This window comes from Typopeltis vanoorti, chromosome 3 (genome assembly GCF_054136105.1).
Source record: "Typopeltis vanoorti isolate ZY-2024b chromosome 3, IOZ_Tvanoo_1.0, whole genome shotgun sequence".
Taxonomy (NCBI): Eukaryota; Metazoa; Arthropoda; class Arachnida; order Uropygi; family Thelyphonidae; genus Typopeltis; species Typopeltis vanoorti.
In genome coordinates, this window is record NC_143551.1 from 101,811,751 (window position 1) to 101,833,756 (window position 22,006).

Here is a 22,006-nt window from a genome sequence, read left to right on the forward strand (position 1 = left end):
GAGAAGAATGTGATGATGCAGCAATAAGCTACAAAATATCAATTGTAGAGTCATTCATGTCAACTAATACAAGAGGAAGTCTAATTTCTATATTAGACTTCCTTTAGGGACACAAAACTTTAGGGGGGGGGTGCTTAAGGGTCAAAGCTGTATAACTGAGAGGAGACCTTCACATAGCCTTTAAAGGAATGCAGAGAACTGACCAGGGCTTCTGATCTAATGTCCAATCCTCACCTTCTCCTGGTGCACCCTGTTGGGTATCTAACTGGATACTGAACGAAACGAACGAGGATGAGCTGGCAATTTGGGATTTAGCTGACCAAATTGTATTCTTATTGGCTTAAACCAATATACAAAATGATGGTACAATATGACAAATTTCATGCCGGCTGGGGCATCGCCCTATTAAACAAGGCCTCCGTTGTTTTTGGCAGGGAACCAGGGCAAACAGCAAAAAGTCAGCTACTGGAAAAATCTGAAAGCACACCCCAACTCAACATCACCAGAGTTAAAGATCGATACTATCAATAAGAAGCCTGAATGGCAAAGAAATGGAGCTAGCTGAGGAATTAGATAAGTATCAGATCAACATAATAGCGGTGACTGAAAGAAAAAAAGACAAAAACTGGTGGGATCTTTCTGAGCAATAATTACAAAATGTTATATTCAGGCAATGACAATCAAGGAAAAGAAGAAGTAGTCATAGTATTCATCACAAAATATGAAGCTAATCTTCTTGAATGGCAGGCAGTCTCAAGTAGACTGATGTGGGCAAATATCAGAATGGGGAATTGGTAATGAGACTTATTTGTGCCAATGGTCCCACAGAAGATTCTACTAAGGTAGAAGTGGAGGAATTTTTTGATGCTTTATAGAAAGCAACTGACACAATGAAAAAGGAAAAGTTGGTCCTTGTTGGGGATCTAATTAGCAGAGTAGGAAATTATTGTCAGACATACAAAAATATTTTGGGAAAAATTGGAGAAAAGAGCAAAGCTAATAATAATGGCAAATACTTGTTGGATATCTGCTCAGGACATGGACTGGTTTATTGCTAGCACCATGTTCCAACATAGAAATGTGCACAAATTAACAAGGAGAGAAGAGGCAAGGAATAAGAAAAGTTTCATTGACTATGTTATTGCTGATGGTGATGTTTTCTCCCTGGTGCAGGACACCAGAGTGTACAGAGGATTTGAAATTGGAAGTGATCACTATTTAGTCTTGAGCAGGATAAAATTGATTTCATATTGAAAACAATAACATGTAAGAAAGTTTTAAAGTGAATAAAAGTTGAGCAGCTCTCAGATGTGAACTATAGACTAAAATACACAAAGATTATTAAAGAAAAAATGAAAGAGTTTAACAGGAACCAAACCTTGGAGATTCAGTGGCAAGACTTGAAGAAAAACCCTCATTGATTCAGCCAGAGAGGCATGTGGTGATGTTTTCTGCAAGGATAGAAAAATCAGAACTCCATGGTGGACACAGGAAGTTAAAGAGGCAGTGAAGGAAAAGAAGAAAGCACACCAAAAGTTCCTGGCAAATAAGTCAGCTTGTGCTCTCAGAGAATACAGAATAAAATGTAAGAAAGCTGAACAGTGTATAAAACTAGCTAAACAAAAGTCATGGGAGGACTTTGGCAAGAACATAGAAAATAAATATCAAGAAGGTGACAAAATATTGTGGAGATTGTTGAAGAAGCTTAGAAATGGAGGAAAAGAATGCTGTAAAAGGAGTTAGAGATGATAAAAGTAACATGAAACGGTGAGAAAAAGATATCCTTGAAATATAGAGTAATTACTTCAAAAATTGCTAAATGAAACAAGCAGTATTAGCACAGTGGTAAAAAACACTCAACAGGCATACAGTCAGGAATACATATCCATACTTGAAGTAGAAAAAGTCATCAAAAGCTTGAAATATGGAAAGGCAGCAGAAGTAGATGATATTCGACCAGAAATGCTGAAGTATGGTGGTATAAAAGTCTTACAGTGGCTGCACTGCATAGTTCAGAAGGCCTGGACAGAGGGAAGAATTCCTGATGATTGGAGTAGAGCTCTCATAGTACCCATATATAAAAAGGGAAATAAAACTGAATGTGAGAATTACAGATTTCCCTACTGAGTGTTCCTGGGAAGATTTATGCAAGTATACTTGAAAAACGGTTAAGAAGAATTGTAGAAGAGAAGCTTGGTGAAGAGCAAGCTGGATTCAGGAAAAATCGAGGCTCTCAGGATCAGATCTTCACTTTACGACAAATAGTTGAGAAAGCATGGGAATATAACAAAAATCTGTGTTTAAGTTTTGTCGATTTGGAAAAGGCATATGACAAGGTGCCAAGAGAGAAGCTATTCAATAAGTTACAATTATATGGTGTCAATGGGGGCATTATATCAAGCAATACTTAGTCTTTATTTGAGTTGTAAGCCAGCAGTTAGAACAAGGATTATCTCCTCTGTTATTCATTATCTATATGGATCACATTATGAAAGAAAGTGGTATTAAACATGATATCAGAATTGGAGATGTTAATGTCAGCTTTATGCTTTATGCGGATGATGTTATACTTCTAAATAAGTCTGCTACAAGTTTGCAAGATTCCCTGACTAAATTAAGTAACTGTTGTAATAGATATGGTATGAAGGTCAGCAATAAAAAGACATAGACAATGAAAATAGGTAGAATCGTTGAAAATGTTAACTGCATTGTGAGCAGAGAACCTGTGGAACAAGTAAAACATTTCAGCTACTTAGGCATGATTTTTAGTCAAGATGGTAAATTAAATATGGAAATAGACGACAGAATCAACAAAGCTGGTATGGTAGGAAGTCAATTGAATAAATTCATAAGAGAGAAATTAGTCAGAACACTAAATTATCTGTACACAAGACAGTGTTCAAACCAGTTTTAACTTATGGATCTGAGAGCTGGGTCAGAAGTAAAACACTTGACCAAAGACTAGAGACCGCAGATATGAGGTCCTGAGAAAGATTAGAGGCGTGAAAAGATGGCATCAATGGCAATATCATATTAAAACCGAGGATATTAGGAAAGAACTTGAAATTGTCAGCATCCAGGAATGCATTAGCAGAGCTAAATCTCAGGTGGTATGGTCACTTAAACAGAATGGGTGAGGAAAGATTAGCAAAACAAGTGTTCTCTGCCATGGTGGCAGGAAAACGACCCAGAGGAAGATCAAGAAATAGGTGGATTGATACGGTACAAAGTGCTTTAGACGATAGAAATATAAGATCAGATAATGTTGGAGTCTTGACAAGTAACAGACTGATTTGGAGGAAAATTGTAGACAGGAAGAGTACTATCATATCCTGTATACCATATCATGAATTTGATGTTGATGATGAGACACAAAACACACGTTGAGATGATTATTTTACTAATTATTAATAAAATAACACTTGACGTTTCGACCCCTGTATTGAGGTCATCATCAGAAGGATACATGTGTATAGAGAACCGAGCTACATGCTCTTGACTGTATACTGGTAAATAAAATCTACGCTGTAACTTAATGTTTTTCTTAGCCTGACCTCTAGCGATAATTAAATAAAATAAAATAAAAATTAAAAAAAAAACAAAAAAAAAACAATAATAATTAATAATCAATTTGTATTATTAATTTTTATTTTTTAATTTTGTAATATTAATTAGTATATTTACTTCAGGAATAAATCATGTATTCCTTTATTAATGTACATGGTTCAAACTATAACAAGATATATATGCATGAGCAAATTACATGACATCAGAAGTGAATGTCCACTATTTGGAATTTTATCTATCATCTGAACATGAAGCATAACATATGAAAAGTAATCATTCCAATGTCTAATTATGAACATCAAAACACTACCTAACATCCAAAAGGTCTGAAAAACAAGGGTTTATTAGCTATTTGATGCTTTTCCTTTAATATCAAACATCAAATCCTCATCCTAACATCTAATTATTCCCCTGTATAAAAATGAAGGGATGAATTGTCATGTAACAGTGTGTGCACGTGTGTATGGTAATTCCTCAGTTAGGGGGAATCAATCTGCTGATGAGATAAGTGATGATATGGTTAGCTGAAGGTACCGTTACAAGAAATCAGTTGCTGTGTTAACCAAATAATGATTAACTGAAGGTTTGCAGTTATTTGAAGATCAGACAATTGAGAGATCACTGAGCATGTACACACACATACACAGGGGGACCTGAATTGAGCAATGGTTAATATTTCAGTCTGAGCATAAACTGGGCATTAGAAAAATTATTCTAAAAATGAAAAGCAAAGTTTTTTCAACTTCAATACTTACTGTAACTGTAAGGGAATATTTAAACTATGGAGAAAATTTCCTCCAAATACTAATGAGTCCACAGAAGTCAACACAGCATGAATCCATCCTGTAGGTATGAATAATGTCTGACCCTCTGTAAGTACCAATTTGTAGCATGTATCCACCTGGTCTCCAAAAAATGTTTCGCTTTGGTTTGAAGAAGCCATCCAATGCTCATAGAGTGAAAGATTTGCCGATGTTGGTCGGATGAGGTAAAATACTTTTTCTCCCTAAAAAAAAGCATAAGGATGTACATCATGGATATATGATACATATACAGTTAATGTGCACTATAACTCAACTGATCACTGGAATAGTTTATTATAGAGAAGAGATTGATATAGTAAATTTCTTTTAGTATGGCAATGTATCTACAGGGCTTTGTTTAGTACTTCAAGACTTTCTTACTTTGAGCAAGTTTGTTATAGCAATATTTGCTAAAGTGAGAATTAAACATATAAAATTTTGTACTCACTTGAATACTTTTTTGAATTTTTTTTTTATTCCAAGAAATTCTAAAATTATAGTGAGCACAGCATTTCACATAATTAACTACTTTTACAACATTTATTAAAAATGTACTACTTTTACAATTGTCATTTCTGACAGAACCTCTAATGTTCAGTCAGAAATGACAATTGGAAAACTAGATTTGAATCCTGTTTAATTCTCTGTACTACTTATAGGATAAGAACTTTTATAAGGGCTTCAGGTGAGGTAAGTTAGCCACTCTTATTATGGAGGTGGCTAGATTTTCACCCAGGAAACTCAGGTTTTTTATCTCACAAGACACTAATTGGCCAGAGAATACATGCAATTTACAAAGAGATTTGCACAGAGGATTAACCACTCTATCACAACGTTAAGTTTCTCCAAAGCCAAGCTACTTGGCCATAAAGAGCAATCAAGTGCATAATGAGGGATGATGAAATGAGAAAATGTACAATTAGTTATGAGCACAAGTCTTTTGAAGGTTTTTCCTTTGAATACCTTATATAATTTGTAATGGTATCCATTAATATACTCTCTACCCTGATTCAAAGGTTGTTAAGAGGACATGTGTATACATTAAAGCTCAATCATTATTTTTTTGTCACCAGTGCACCAGCATTAATTCCTACTCATTCTTATTATATGATTCATAATACAACAGATTCGGCAAACAGTTAAATATGTGGAATTCTGACATTCACTCTGATTCCGAATCTGAAGTTAGTGAAATGAGTTAGATGTGGCTTATTACAAAACATCCTTCAACTTTCTGGTATGTATATCAAAGTCATAAAGGCAGTCAACAACAAATGCCAAGATGCTCATTTTATGCAGATGTTTGCTTGGCAGAATATATATACATATATATATATAAAAGCCAAAATGACTTGTTTTGAACCATCAACTACAAAAGGAACTTTTTTTTTTTCATAAGAAAAAACTCCTGAGTACTCCTAACAACCTTTGAGTATAAAGTTGAAATATATCAACACAAAAGTGTCGTTCACACACACAGCATTGCTAACAACAACAATTGGTTTTTGCTACTTATCTATATCGCATTATGTTTGAGTGAAGTTTAACTAATAAATAATATTACCCATTCACTCATAGCATTATAATCACTAGAGATGATGCTACTGTGGTCCTCAATACCAGTGGTTATAACTGGAAAATGAATGAGTTGCTCATAAGCTGCACTACTTATAAACCTGCAAAAAAATTTCATATCTTGGCCTCTGAAGTGGTTATAAAATTCAAACCTTTTAGTCCCCCTGCTCCAATACACAGACTGCTTAAAATTCATAAACCAAATAACCCACTGCATCCCATCCATAGAATGCTACTGAATCCTCCTTTAAAACAGCCAAACATGTAGATAAATAATACCAATAATAACTCGTTTCTAACACTAACTTTACTGAAAAAATATTTTCCTCCTGACTCCACTGATTTCTTAAATTTAGCCATTTATTTCTCCCCACCCCAAGAGTGTGGGGTGCCTCAGTGAGTGCTGAAGCACTTCTACACTGCCCCAATTTAAATCAGAATGACTGTCTCTATTGCCAAGATTTGGGAGAGAGTCTCATCCTCATAAATGGGAAGCAATACTGTCTCCCATTTTAATTAATTTTTTTTTAAAATTTAATTTAATATAATGCTGTGTCATTTCATTATCTAATTAATTTTATATCAAATCACTTAAATGTAATCTTATTTTTACTAACCACAAGTTATGGGTATCCGGCACATGGCTCAGCTCTGCAAATAGGATTAGCAGTTGTAGCTTCACCTTGCGATTATGCTGATGCAACTGATGATGACCAGTTAGTTTCTGGTCAAAATATTGGGTTGGTTATAGATAGCTTTTAAATTTTTCAGGAAATGACATATACTAGGATATTAATTAAAAACTTTAATCAATACCTTCCTATATTTCGGCAATGTTACATTGCCATCTTCAGGAAATCACAAAACAATGATATGCACATGCAGGCACTGACACTAAGCAAACGAGGCTGAAGAAAGGCAACTGAAGTCAGTCCTAGCAGACTAAATTGGGTTGTCTTGGCCATGTCAAGACAACCTGATGTTCTTAGAATGTAAGCTTCCCAAATTTGGGGCAGTCTCATACACCCAAATTTGTTGAGGTTTGGGAAGTTTTTCAGAGTTATGGCTGATTCAAGGAATAATCTTTCATACATGTACTTAACTTACTGGGGTGTAATAAAGTGGCCTTCTTGCAATGTATTCTGAGGTGGGTGTCCAATATGTGGTCAGCAAGCCCTGAGTGGCTGTATTGGTGAAACCAAATGTAGTCCTTTTATTTGAATATCCTGATATTCGCCTCTTGCCTCTTTGGCCATAGTAGCACAGTTTGCAAGGGACCTTGTATACTCCAGGTAGGTCTAGGGAAGGTGGCTAGTCTTTGGTGGAGCAGATAAGAGATGCCAATTTCTTATGGTTTGTAACTAGTTGTGAGGTCATATTTTCTTAGGATTTTTGTTAGTTTTTCAGATGTACCTCAGATATAAGCAATGGTGATAGATTTAGAGTAATCTCTGTTACAGAAAGGGGAGGTTGTGGTTAACTGGTTTTAATAATTTTTTGGATTTTTTGGGGGTTGTAGCCAATGGCTAAGAGGTGTTAAGGAAATGGTCAAGTTCAGTAGTTAGGGCATTGTTATTTGAACTGATTAATTTTGTCCTGTTGTATAGGGTTTTTATAATCTCATATTGTTGGAAGAGGGGAATGGGTGAATGTATTTACCTGTATGTGTAGGTTTTCTGTAAACAGACAAAGCCAGGGATCCATCAGGATGGAATATAATCAGTGTCTAGCAAAGGGAGACTGTTGTTGTTTTCCTTTTCCAAGGTAAAGTGGATCCTGGGGTGTTGATTGTTTAAAGTGTGTTGAGAAATTTTGAAATGTATCCAGGCCATGCAGCCAAATAGAGAACATGACATCCACGTAGCATAGCCAAACAGTGGGTTTATGTGGGGCAGAGTTTGGGTCCTTCACCATTGGTTTTTCACCTCCATAAAGGGGTGAAGAACCCATGGCTGTCTCCTCTATCTGTTTGTAGAATTTTCCTTGTCAAATGAAATAGCCTGATGAAGGTTATTTTCTTGATCATAAATTAGTAAATAATAATATTTGGTTTACCAATCAAGTGTTGATCAATTTTATTAACTGAACCAACTAGTTTCGCCACACTTATCTGTTGGCATCTTCAGGGCACTTACATATAGGTTTAAACAATCTCACAATTATGCGTAACTGCAAAACTGACAAGAATAAAAAAAATTATTTGTAATTATTCTAGTCAGTTTTTTATTCTTGTCAGTTTTGCAGTTACGCATAATTGTGAGATTGTTTAAACCTATATGTAAGTGCCCTGAAGATGCCAACAGATAAGTGTGGCGAAACTAGTTGGTTCAGTTAATAAAATTGATCAACACTTGATCGGTAAACCAAATATTATGAAATAGCCTGAGTTCACGGTGAACTGAAATAGGGCTGAGTTATTGGGAGGCAATTTGGCTTGGATGAGGTCTAAGGTATCTTTGAGTGGGACACTGGCGAATAAGGAGGAGACATCAAAACTGACCATTATGTCACTGTGTTGGAGTGAGAGGTTTTCTATACTGGCTTTAAAGTGGGCTGAGTTTTTTTATGTGCGAAAGTGTGTTGCTAGTATATTGTGTGAGCACTTTGGCTAATTTGTATGTGGGAGAATCAATACCATCCACAATGGGACATAATGGTACATTTTGCTTATGGATTTTTGGTAGTCCATATATTCAGGATGGTCTAGAGTTTAAAGTCTGTTAGTCACTTCTGCAGGCCAAGAGGTGACCTTCTTAAGGAGCCTGTGGAGCGTTCTGATTTGGGAAAAGGTGGGATCATATTCTATTGGGAGGTAGGTAGACCGATCTAAAAGTAAAGAGGCAAGCTTACCTGTGTAGTCTTTTTGGTTTAGAACCACAGTGGCATTCAGATCACTTCCTACTGTAAAATCTCTCATGCTATGTAACTTCTCATGTTCACTTTTACATATTTTTTTAAGGGGATTGCACTTAAAGAAATGTCAAATTTTGTCTGTATAAATCTTATATTTGTAATAAATTAACCATAAGCCTTTGTTAAAATGATGTGGTGCATATCATGTAATGTTGTTAAGTCATGTCTAATTAGTAAGTCTAATTCTAAGAATAGTGAAGAATTCTAAGAATTGCCATATATGACAATTTCAAAAGATGCGCCAAGTATGAAGTCATCATGGTCAGATGTCAATACATGACCATATATCCATATATGGAAGTTTCGAGAGACGTGTGCATGTGTACAACAGAAGTGCAGGCCTATATAAAGCGAGACATCCTCATTGTCATATATGGCACTTTATATATATATATATATATATATATATATATATATATATATATAAAATTTTTTTTAAAAATTTTATAATCTCACACTCAATGCATAGTCTAACTGGTGCAGTCGTAAAACAAATAAACTTGTTAGACTACACAGCATGAGAAATAAGATATAGCAGAAATAAATAAATTGGGACAGTTGTTAGTTAACGCAGTTGACCATTTACAATTCGCAAAGTTTAAGTAAAGAACACAAAGTCAAGAAGGGCTGAGAAATGTAACACGAATACAGAACGTTACAACACTATCATACCAGCTTTTGATTTTCTTTTGTCCATTTCCATATCTAATTTGCCATCTACTCCAAAAAACGTATGTAAATAGATGAAATATTTTACTTCTTCCACAGGTTTTCCATTTAGATGCAGTTGATATTTTCCATGTTTCTGCCTATTTACTCAGCTCTGTTGATATTTATTGAAGACTTATATCGGATTTATATAAGAGTGTAACATCACCTGCATATAGTAGAGAGTTGTAATTAATACCTCAAGTTTTCATAAGTAATGTTGCTTTCCTTCATAATCAAAGAAATATGCAAAAGGATTGAATGACAAGGATAAAAATAAGAATATAATCCAATAAAATATCAAAAATTCAAATATTAATATGCAAAATTTATGAAAAGATTAAGAACAAAAAACTTGTAATATACCTTCATTTTCAGTATTGAGACCACAAATTTCTAAACTTAAAACAGGTTCATTAAAATAAAGAATATTGGAAGTTTTTCCCCACTTGGTTAGACTATAATAAATTTAGTTTAATCTTTTATCCAAGTGTAAGCAAACAAAGTTTGCGTCTGAAGTATCTTCAGGCCTGACACAACTCATGGTAAAGGTGGACCAAGCTCTCATCACTCCTTGTCTCATTATCTCCCATAATGTAAAGCAACATCACCTTGCAGACATGTATAATGCTATATGCATTAAGGGAAGGGCCACTACCCAGACCGGTTTCGGCCTTTATTGAGGTCTCATCAGTGGGAGCCAGATCCAGAAGTGGTAATACTGAGGGAGAAGCAATGGTGAAGTCATATTTACCTACACGAGTTGCCAAAAGGTGTTACACCTTATTATTAAATTACTCTCGATTTAGAGAAAGATGTCGGAAGTTTTTTCCCATTTGGTTAGACTATAATAAATTTAGTTTAATCCTTTATCCAAGTGTAAGCAAACAAAGTTTGCGCCTGAAGTATCTTCAGGACTGAGGCTACTAGACAGTGGTAGTGGTCCTTCCCTTAATGCATAGCATTATACATGTCCGCAGGAGATGTGCTTTGCATTATGGGAGATACTGAAATAAGGAGTGATGAGAGCTTGGTCCACTTTTACCACGAGTTGCCTCAGTCCTGAAGATACTTCAGGCATAAACATTGTTTGCTTACACTTGGATAAAGGATTAAACTAAATTTAAAATAAAGAATATAATCTGACAAGTTTCATAAGTTGTCAGACTTATTTTATTGCAGGTACAAGACCTGTATAAAAAACAAACAAACTACAAAATAGACAAGACAAGAAAATAAACTAGACAGGTCTTATTGATGATGTAAGTCCTACAACTTATGAAACATTTTGGGTTATACTGTTTATGTTAATAAACTTGTTTTATATTTAGAAACCTGCAGTCTTGCTACTGGAAATTAAATGATTTCCTAAACTACAGAAATATTTTTGTTCAGCCTGTAATATACATGACAAAACAGTGTATTTGAAACAGTATTAATGATGGTGTGATAGCTATTTCAAGTAATCACAGATGAAAATTTAATACCTATGAAGCAAGGTGACTACATATTTGGCAGAATTTAAATGGACTAATGGTAAAGGAAAGTAACTAATGTAATCTACATGGCAAATACATAAAATTAGTTATCTTCCCTTAATCTCTAACCAATTCCACTCAGTATTCAGTCACCTCATAAGCTTCATGGCATCCTTATGCCTGGCTTTCTCTCTCAAGTGACTTTCTCTTTATTTTTCTATAATCTAATAGCAAATTATTCAGAATATTTCATGTAATACCAAGTTCTTTTATAATCTTTTTATACATTTTTATATTCACTTTTAGTTCATAATTTAATATTTTATTTCTTATTCTTGCTATTCCCGGTTTCTTATTTATATATATTTATCCATTTATACATTTCTTAGTGCTTCACTTTTAGCATTATTTTTGATCTCATACTGTTTTCATCCCATTCATAAGTTCTGTATTAAAATTATTCTTTAAGTAATAAATTTGAAAATTCTACAAAATGACTCACAATCTTAACACTGGAGCAGCTCAATTTCCACAACACTTTGCTATTATTCTTTGTTTACCAAAAAAGCCACCCAACTTTTTTTTTTCCTTCAAAATATCATGGTTATTTTGGAAAGAAAAATAATAGTGATAATAACAACCAAATTTTGATTATTATTTACTAATTTTATTTTTATTATTTCCTAAAGCTCTTGACTGTTCAATAATTAATATGAATTAATATTCATAGAACAGTGATTACCTTTAGAATATGATACCAGACAGAAGTTCCACCAAAATCAACATGGAAGTCAGTAAAGCTATTTTCAGTGCCCATTAGACAATACTTCATCACCTGGGGACAAGAATAAGGAAGTAACTCATTCAAAGAATTTGGCCAATAATTTTCAACCCAGCTTAATCGTTGAACAATGCTTGGAGGTTTCACTAACTCTGATAACCTAAAATAGGAAAAGAATGAATATTCATGATTTTAAATTGCTGCACAATGCATTTAAAACATTTGCAAAGGGAACTCAATATCATATAAAAATGAATATTTGTTTAAATGTCTAGCTACTATACATACTTATACCACTGGAATATTATAAACTGAATCATTTTGCAAGAATTATTTTTTTATTTAATGTGAATCTCATAAAAGCTTGTAGGCCTACATACTCAAATGTTGTGGGTCAACTAAGCTTAGATAATCTGATAACTATGCTTTGGAGACCAAATATTAAACTCCTTCGAGCCACTGCAGAATTCCAATTAGTTAAATTCATCTACCACCACAAGGCATTCACAAACATCTGTGCACACAGTAGTATTAAAAAAAACAGGACAGTGGTGGTAGTAAAGCACATTTATTCAGCAAGAATGCTTGTTAGTTAACTGTTCTGCTTTTTACAGTTCTCTGACAAACACTAACCATCAAACAGTGAGAAACTTTTCAAGAAACCTAAAATTAATTTTCAAATGAAAATTGGCCGACCTGGTTGGCCGAGTGGTTAGCATATCTGCTCTCCAGCCAAAGGCAGCGGGTTCGAATCCTACCATGGGCTTGGATGTTTGTGATTGTCTGTAAAAATACTAGTGGTAGTGGTGGACGGTAGATGCCATTGGCGTAGTTGTGGTTCATTGTAATTGGTGGATTGTGGGTGGTGGAGATAGAGAGCTGTAGAGTAGATGCCCTCCCTCGATGAATCTTTGGACTCCGTGGAGGCGTCAAGTAATAATAAAATAGTAATAGTCCAGTCAAAAACTATTTTCATTCATTGTTTTCAATTTTTATTAAATTAAAGATGCAAGAAATTATATTCTTGGCTTATCTTTTATCCAAGTGTAAGCAAACAAAGTTTATGCATGAATATCTTCACAACTAAGCTGCTTCTATATTGAGGCTAATGACTTCACATTAATTTTCTCAGTATTCCATAATATAAACCTTTGAACCAAAACTGCTTCAGTGATATTTTATTTGTCTTCTGATCTAAATGCTTGGATCAGAAGACAACTAGCCACAGCCACAAATGGCTGGCATGTGAGGGATAATCCATGGTAGAAGAAATGAACACTAGATTGTTGTCTGATCCACATTGTACTCAGAAGGGACATTAGGCTTTGTCTTGTGCCTCTTGAACAGATACTTTCATGGATAGTGCTCTGCTGAATTGGCCACTATTATTTCTCCACTCTCCTCCTAAATCGTTAAACGAAGAGCCACTGCTAACCAACACCCCTTTATAGTCCATCTTCATACATCCAGTTCAGTGAAATTCATCAAACCAACTTCACTGCCTCCTCCTTCATCCCATCTACTTCTGCCGTTTGGAACAGTCTTCCCCACTCTTCTTTTCCCAAAGATTATAACCATCAGCTGTTCAAGCAAAATATGAACAGATTCCTCCTTTCTTCTATTCCTCTTGCCCCCAACATGGCACTAATGTGCTATAGGTTTCATGGCCTTTCATGTGTGGATCAGATATAATAAATAAAAAAAAATCATCTGGAATTCAACCCTCTGACTAGGATTTCTGAATTATGCAAGGCAGTCACCGTAAAAGTTTTATATCTCCATATTTGAGCTTTCTGGTTGAATTTCAATTACTCCTTGAACCCATTAACAGATGTTTCTATCACATCCTTTCTTTACATACCACCATGCTGACACTGCTTGTTTCATTTAGCAGTCTTTCAAAGTCATTACACTAGACATCTAGAATATCTTTATCTTCAGTTTTGATATCACCTTTATCATCTCTGATTCCTTTTACAGTCCCCCCCCCCCCCACATTTCTAAGCTCTGTTAATAGCTTCCAAAATATTTTCCTACCTTGAAACTCACCAAACCAACTTCATTGCCTTCCCTTCATTTAATCTACTTCTGCCTTTTGGAACAGTCTACCCAACTCTACCTTCCCTAAAGATTACAACCCTCAGCTGTTCAACCAAAATGTAAACAAATTCCTCCTTTCTTCTATTCCTCCCCCCCCCCCCCCCCATGGCACTAATTGGTATAGGTCTTTTGGCCTTTCGTGTATGGATTAGATACATATTAAAAAACAGGCATAAAGAGATCTAACATGTTAAAAGAATAGTTATGCTATTTGATATTCTGATATCAACAATGATCACTGCAGATAGATATCTCTATCTGCTTGATTATTTGGAAATCTTGGATCACTTGTGCATTTGGAAATGGAAATGCTAGTTGGAAGAGTGAAAGATTAAAATATCTAAGGAAGATGATCTCACTATTAAGAAAGTTAGCCTTGAGAAAACCAGAATGGTAGGTGGCATTAGGAAAGCAACAGAGACAGAAAACAAATCTGGCAAACTGGAAAGAGAGGATTTTAGCCAAAGAAGAAAACTAAGGTGGAAGCACTCTGGCATAAAATAATTTGTTAGAGAGTTAAGTTTATCAGAGAAAACTTAGGTACAAATGCTACTTTTAGGATTAAAAGAATGTGTAAGTGAGAAAACTGAGGTTATTAGAAGCTAAAAGTTGAACTTATGTTATGAAAATCTTTTGACCTGGTGTTGCAGCTTGGAGATTGAAATGAACACCACTGAGGTTATAACTAGCTAGGCCATGCATATTAGTCAAGTGAATCTGGAAGACTTTGGGAATTTGCCATTATCCACATGCAACCTATTTTGCTTTGATGGCAGTCTAAGATAGGTGGGAAGGAAATGGAACATACAGTAATGGATTTTCAGGCCACAAACATGGAGACTTTTACTCAACTCCTCTGTTATGTAAATTAGAACAAATGGGGATGGATATGACACTGGTTATGTGGATAAGAAGGTGTCTTCTGAACAGATATCAAAAAATAGTATATGGAGGGACAGAATTAAGGTGAAAACAGGTGACTAGTGGTTGTGTGCTGCAAGATTAAACAGTAGTGGTCCCAGTGATGCTGGGACCACTACTGTTTAATTTGAACATAAATGATATTGGAAATGACCTGAAAGGAAATATTTAGTTTATTCAGTTATTTGCTGATGATGCAAAATTGGGTAGAGTAATAGTTAAGGCAAATGTGGAGAACTTGCAGAATGATTTATGTAAGCTATCAGTATGGGCAAAAGATAATGGATAATGGAGAAATGTAAAGTTATGCATTTTAGGATAAACAGATTACAAGCTGTGTACCACATTGATACAACTGGACTCACAAAATGGATGAAGCTAGAGATTTAGGGATGGTGGAAAACAGAGAATTAAAGTTTAGAAGACATATTCTCAGGTTGCTAAGGCAGCTCATAAGATTACTTGAAGAACACACTAACAAGTAGAGATAAGGAAGTTATTTCTCTTTATAAGGCCTTGATATCCATATCTGGATTACTGTGCTAAGATCTGGTCTCCTGGGTTTTTTGAGGATGAGGAAGTGGTGGAGAAGATTCAGAGGCAAGTGACCAAGATGGTGAGGAAAAGAAAGGATGTGACGGAAACATCTGTTAATGGGTTCAAGGAGATGTATGATAGATTGTGTGGATAGTTTGGGTCTCTGTGATGAGTCTTCAGACTCCATGGAGATGCCCATACAATAATAATAATGTGGCCTTTGCAATCCACCCCACATACCAGTGCTGTGATGAGTCTTCAGACTCTATGGAGATGCCCATACAATAATAATGTGGCTTTTGCAATCCACCCCACATACCAGTGCCTTACATCCCTTCAAGTGCACTTAAGAGAAAAGAGGAAGCAAGATTATTATCTAACTGGAAGCCTCCTAAAGCATTATCATTACATTCTGTGCAGTATACTAGGAGGTTCGCCTGCAGAATAAACGTGTTAAAACTCTACCCTCACTGCTGGATCTCTCTATGATGTCCAACATAATTCTAGAAACAAGTCCTATTGCATGCTGGAAGAAATGGGGGAAGTTTGCCATTGTGTTCTAATGGCAAAATACAGTTTTTGCCATTAGCATATCATTGAGGTTTGACCTTTCCTCTGAGGGATTTGAAGCAATTTTGATCCTGCATGCATTAATTCCTTGTTAGACAGTAATGATCATTAGATAGTAAGTGAAATTATAATGCCAGCAGTTTTTTTGTTTCAGGCTAATATGTTAACTAAGTTTATCCATACTGACAGTTCATGGAAAAGTTATACTTGGTGATGTTCAATATTTTGAATATTCAAAGCATTTTCACTTTTGAGAGGTAATATCAAATATTTAAATAATTACCTCTCAAAAGTTTCACTTTTGAGAGGTAATACAACATTTAAGTATTAAGCCTATGATGGATTTAAATACACTAAGCATTTGAATCGTAATAACAATTTGAATGGGTATGGGTATTGGTCATATAGGAAATAATTCTAATTAGAGGGCACAATGGTGACTACCAGTTGTGCATAGGAAAGAAGAAATGTAAGCAATCTGTCAAGTACACAAAACATATCCTGCTTTTGGAAACTGATGGGAACCCAGAACTGTGCATGATACTAACATGTTATGGGGACATGTGAGAAAATGTTAATATGAGTTTTAAAATGGTTGGATGAGCTTACCATATGAAAGCAGAAGTAGATCCATCTTCATTCCAAAGTGTCAATGACATAAATGTAGCTGTAAGTCAGCAGATAAGTAATTTTTAGGATGGTGGAAGCAGACAATCTTTCAGAAGATAGTGTAGGGATACAGTGTATGAGGATCTGAACTATCTGAGAGACTCAGACAATTGCATGAACAATTCAACTAACTATCTGAAAGAAAGTATATGTTACAGTATCACTCACAAACTTACTGTGACATGATGAAGTTGTGAGAACTTTTTGAGAGGAATTATCAGCAGGGATGAAACACAAGTTACAGGTATGCTTAGTTGTCTTCACTTTAAAGCCTGTCAGTCCCTTGTCCTCCTCCACACACAGAAAACACAGAAGTTTACAAGGATAACACAAAGTGTAAGAATGGTGATTGTAGTTGTTTTCGGAATATGAATGTAATCATTCTAGTGGAGTTAATCTGATGTGAGGCAATCAGTGAAATTATTTACCAGGACATGTTAATGCAAATGATGACTAAGTCTAGGCAGCTGCTGCAAAGAGTGCTGCTATTATATGATAATGTAATCTGTCACTGTCCTAATCACTTGAATACTTGAGTCGCTTTACTGTTATCCTCATTACACTCCCAACTTGGCACTACATATCTGACATTTGAAGAGTCATCTGCAAGGCTAACCATTTCCAATCATGGAAGTTATCCAATAAAGGATGAGGTGATGACTACAATAGCAGGGTGCACTGGCTACCATCGTGTCTTCAATACTCTGATTGATCACTATTGACAAATGCCTGCACTAGCTTGCACACTATAATAAAATCTCATTGCAATGAAATAATAGGGATCAAAGGAATAACTTGTTAGGGTAGTAGGTTTGATATAGTGAATACTGGCCTAAGGATATACCTCTATTTATCACTTAACCTGCTTGCATACACAAGAAATCTTATTGACCTCTGATATATCAAGTCATCCCAAAAGTAAGTATAAAAAACAACTTTACTTTTGGGATGACTCAAACGTGTCTCAGCTTGTCTAAACATGAATTTTTAAAGCTTTATAAGTACTGCTAAGCTGAAGCAGCCTCATTCTAAGGAATTCCATCTTGAAAGAACATCATACATAAGTTATTGTTTAAATAACCCTTTATCTATGAAGGGCACTGAAGAGTACATTAGGCACATCATGCTTTATGAGTTCAAAAAAAGGCAACGATGTTGCTAACACTGTAAAAAATGTGTAAGCAATGTATGGTGTATGTTTTGAATGTGCAAAAAGTGCCAGCAATGGTTCCAAAAATTTTAACAAGGGGACTTTAACTCGAAAGATTACCCTTGCTCTGGGCACCCTGTCTCTTGCGATAATAATATGATGGAAGCTGCTATTGCAAGAAATGCCAATGCAACTGTTGAAGATTTAGCAAAAGATCTTAAGTCATCATCATGGACCATCACCATTTGCAAGAACTTGGAATAGTGTCTAAACTCAGCAAGTGGGTTCCTCACGAACAACAATCGAAGAGCGTGCGTCAACATCTACACTGCTCTTCATTCTTGAGAGATTCAATCTCTGTTTTTGAGTTGTGTAGTAACCAGCGATGAAAAGTGGATACTTTACAAGAATGTTGAGCACCAAAGGCAGTAAGTTCATTCAGGGGAGCAGGCTAAACCTCAACCAAACAAGACCTTCACCCTCAGAAGGTTTTGTTAAGCATTTGATGGGATATGGCTGGTATTACACACTTTGAACTCTTGTCACAAAAATCAAACAATCACAGCTGAATCATACTATGACGATTGATTGAATGAAAAACTGAAAGAAAAGAGGTGTTCTCTGATCAATCAATAGGGTGTTGTTTTTCACCATGATAACACATGACCTCATAGTGCAAGAATCACCTGTACCAAGATTGAGGAACTTGGCTGGGATAAGCTTGCACATTCTCCATATTCTTCTGATCTTTCATCTTCAGATTATCACTTATTTTGAAGTTTGCAACATTTCATTAATGAAAAACAATATGACACATTGGAGGCACCGAAATTGAGCCTATGTGACTTCTTTCCCTCCAAACCTCCTGAATTCTATAGAAATGGTATTATGAAGCTTTCATAATACCACTATGAAAGAGCATTATTGATTCAAATGGAGAATACATACTTGATTAAATTAAAATAGCGAGTGATTTATCATTTATATCTTTTCACAACAATGCTAAAAACATTGCTTTTGGGATGACCTGATACTACCATACTGTCACTGCTTGTTTCATTTAAATCCCCTACTTGAGTCCCTTATGAACAAATCTTTGCCATCTAGCTTTACCTCTGCCCATTTCTGTCATCTCTCTCTCTCTCTGAGCTTCATTAATTGTGACCTTTCCTTCAAAGACTGTAGCAAGTTCTGCCTCTTGATTGCCTTTTTTCAATAAATTCATTAGACTATATTTGGTAATCTCTGAAAGGACACTTTCTGGAAGTGTCCAAACCATCTTAAGAATTACAGCTATGATATCTTCTCTATAGTTTAATTCCTCATTTGTTTTGTGTTCTGACAAGTAAGCCTGATTTATATTTCATAAGCATTTGATTTCGAATGCTCTGATTTTCTGCATTTCTTTCTGACTGGGTCACCATGTCTTGACTGCTATAGGTATAATGATGGTTTTATAATTTTAGTTTGAGGCTTTCTGAAATGCTGTTATTTTTCCATATTTTGTTTAATTTATTCAAATTAGACCATCCTTTGTTAAGGCTGTATTTTATTGTTTCTGTGTTGTCAAAGTTGTAATGAAACTGCTAAGATATGTAAATTGCTCTACTTGTTGAAGTATACGATTTTCTAAGTTTATCATCATCAAATTCCTGATATGTACCCTAAGGGGAGGGGTGTAGAGGATAATTATTAGAGTACTACATAATTACTAACATCTGATCAAGAATTTTCCTCCAAATTAATCTGTTATCTGTCAAGACTCCAATATTATCAGATCTATGTTTTCTAATGCACTTTTTACTGTATCGATCTATCTACATCCTGCGTCTTCTTCGTCTTCTGTAATATTCTTTTTCAATTTTTTATTTAATCTCTTGAATTGTTCCAGTTTCAATATTGTTGTTATCTTTCATTTTTAATTTCATATACAGTCTTGCTATCATTCTTTTTATAGGCTTCTTCACATGTTTTTGCTTTTTCTTCCAAGTCTTTTTGACAGATCTGCACATTCTATCAATTTTTTTTTCAGTCTTTTATAATGTTGCTAATAAGCAACATTATATCCTCTGTATTTTCTCTGTTCAAAGTATTTTTGCAGCTCCCCCCCCCCCCAAGGTTTTCAAAATTTCGGTAGACATCCACTCATTATTTGCTCTAACTGTTGTACCAAGTGTTTTTCTTGCGGCATTTTCCATATATTTTCTACACTATCAACAGTTATTTTCTTTAACTCTGTTTCTATTATGTTTCTGCAGTTGTTTTGTATAGTATCTTTCAGTTTTGCTATGTTAATAATATTGCTACAATAATGTTGTTGTAGGCCTGGTGGCTGAGTGGCTAGCATATCTGCTCTCCAGCCATGAGGCTGCGTGTTCGAATCCCACCTAGGACATGGATGTTTGTAATTGTCTTTCACCTTCATACATTTATCCAGACAAATATGTATACACTCTCCCAAAATGGAGTGGGTCACCATGGAGAAGTAGACCCAACTCTCCCACAGTGGGAGAGGCTTTCACCCAGCAGAGAGGAAGTTACAGACTGTTATTGTTATTATTATTAACATAACAATATTATTGAATGATAAATGAAATTAATGAAATATTAATACAGAAGAATTTCCATGAAAGTGCCTGGAAATTCTTCTGTATTAATGCAATCTGAATAATGTTTTCTTCCTAACAATATTCAATTATGTTAAGGGGGGATAATAAATCCCACATTATTTTATTTAACAGCCGGGTACAAAACTCGGAGATCGAAATTTAAGAGTTTCATGCCGAAGAACTATCGGCGAGTCCAAGCGTAAGTCATCACTTGGGTAGTACAACACTAGGCAACTCGCGTCAAAGGTGGAGAAAGCTCCGTCACTATCCTTAATATTTTCTCATAATGTAAAAACACAGCTCCTAGGAGATGTATTAATGTTTTACATTATGAGGAGAGGTCACTACCCAGACCGGTTTCGACCTTTATTGAGGTCTCATTAGTGAGTAGGTAGATCCTCAAATATCAAGGTTTAAGTGAACCGAACTTACATATACCCCTACTGACGAATTGCCAGACCAGTGTACCCATATATTATTATTACTATGATAAAGAGCCAAAAGGCTATTTTTATGGCAACATAAATTAAGGGGATAATAAATCCCGTATTATTTTATTTAACAGCCGGGTACGAAACTCGGAGATTGAAATCTAAGCGATTCATGCTGAAGAACTATCAGCGAGCCAAAAATCTCCAAGTTTCATTCCCTGCTGTTAAATAAAATAATACGGGATTTATTATCCCCTTAAATTAATTTATGTCACTGGAAAAATAGCCTTCTGGCTCTTTATCATAATATTCAATTATATTAGACTCTCTGGAGCTGAAGACAAACTTGAAAATAAACACTTTATTATGAGCATTTATGAACAGTGCTGAAAACGGATCTGGATTCTTCATAGTGGAAACTGGCAAAAAAACATTCTTAATTGGAAGCACAGTTACAGTGATTATGAAACAAGATGAATTATCTGTGTGTTCTTCATTATGATGACTTGTAACAAATTTACTTATATCAATGACAATCACAGCTTTTCTGTCTTATTAGATAACTCTTTCTGTAGATAGTGGCATTGAGCCATGCTTTAAGATAAATAAGTATGCAATCATCAAGAATATTACAAAGTGGAAAAACTGTTTTAGGAACACAACATTAAAGTGTTTTTTTACCAATGCATAAAATCTCCAGATTCTTACATCCATCAAAACCTCCACATCATCCCATGAAAAAAACAATGCATTTATGAGATTCAATGCTCTTGTGGCATTTGATATGTAGGCCAAACAGGAAGTTTGGAGGAGAACCACATGTCTGAACATGCAAAAGATGTCGAAAAAAAGGAAAACAGCATCAATCAGGTTTGGCATCATTTTATACAACTACTACAGGCCGTCAAGTAGTTTGCGAGCAAAAAAAATGCCTTATTTTGATCATAACTGTTTTACAAGAAAGTTCAAGGAAGCCTCAGAAATGCTGCAGATCTCCACATAATGTAACAAAAATCAAGGCTTGATCCTACACCAACTTTGGCCTGCTTTCATTAAAACTCTAACTGCCATGGACCTACAATATAACACATGCGATGCTACAGACTGTGACAGCAGCAACTAGCATCGTTCTAACACATATACAACAATTAATTGAATGTTTTTATCTTGGTTATTTATTTACATGTGATGTAA

The 22,006-nt window shown here is 35.1% G+C and overlaps 1 protein-coding gene across 1 annotated transcript in view; it reads right to left on the reverse strand.

The window, feature by feature from the left end:
- Window positions 1-22,006, reverse strand: part of LOC150108428 (histone lysine demethylase PHF8-like) — a 391,806-nt gene that overhangs the window by 289,001 nt on the left and 80,799 nt on the right. Inside the window, exons 7-8 of the mRNA XM_090415841.1 lie at window positions 11,787-11,985; window positions 4,323-4,573 (exon numbers count right to left, since the gene is read on the reverse strand). Of these exons, the coding sequence (XP_090271967.1) occupies window positions 4,323-4,573; window positions 11,787-11,985 (450 nt within the window). The remainder of the gene's footprint in view (window positions 1-4,322; window positions 4,574-11,786; window positions 11,986-22,006) is intronic.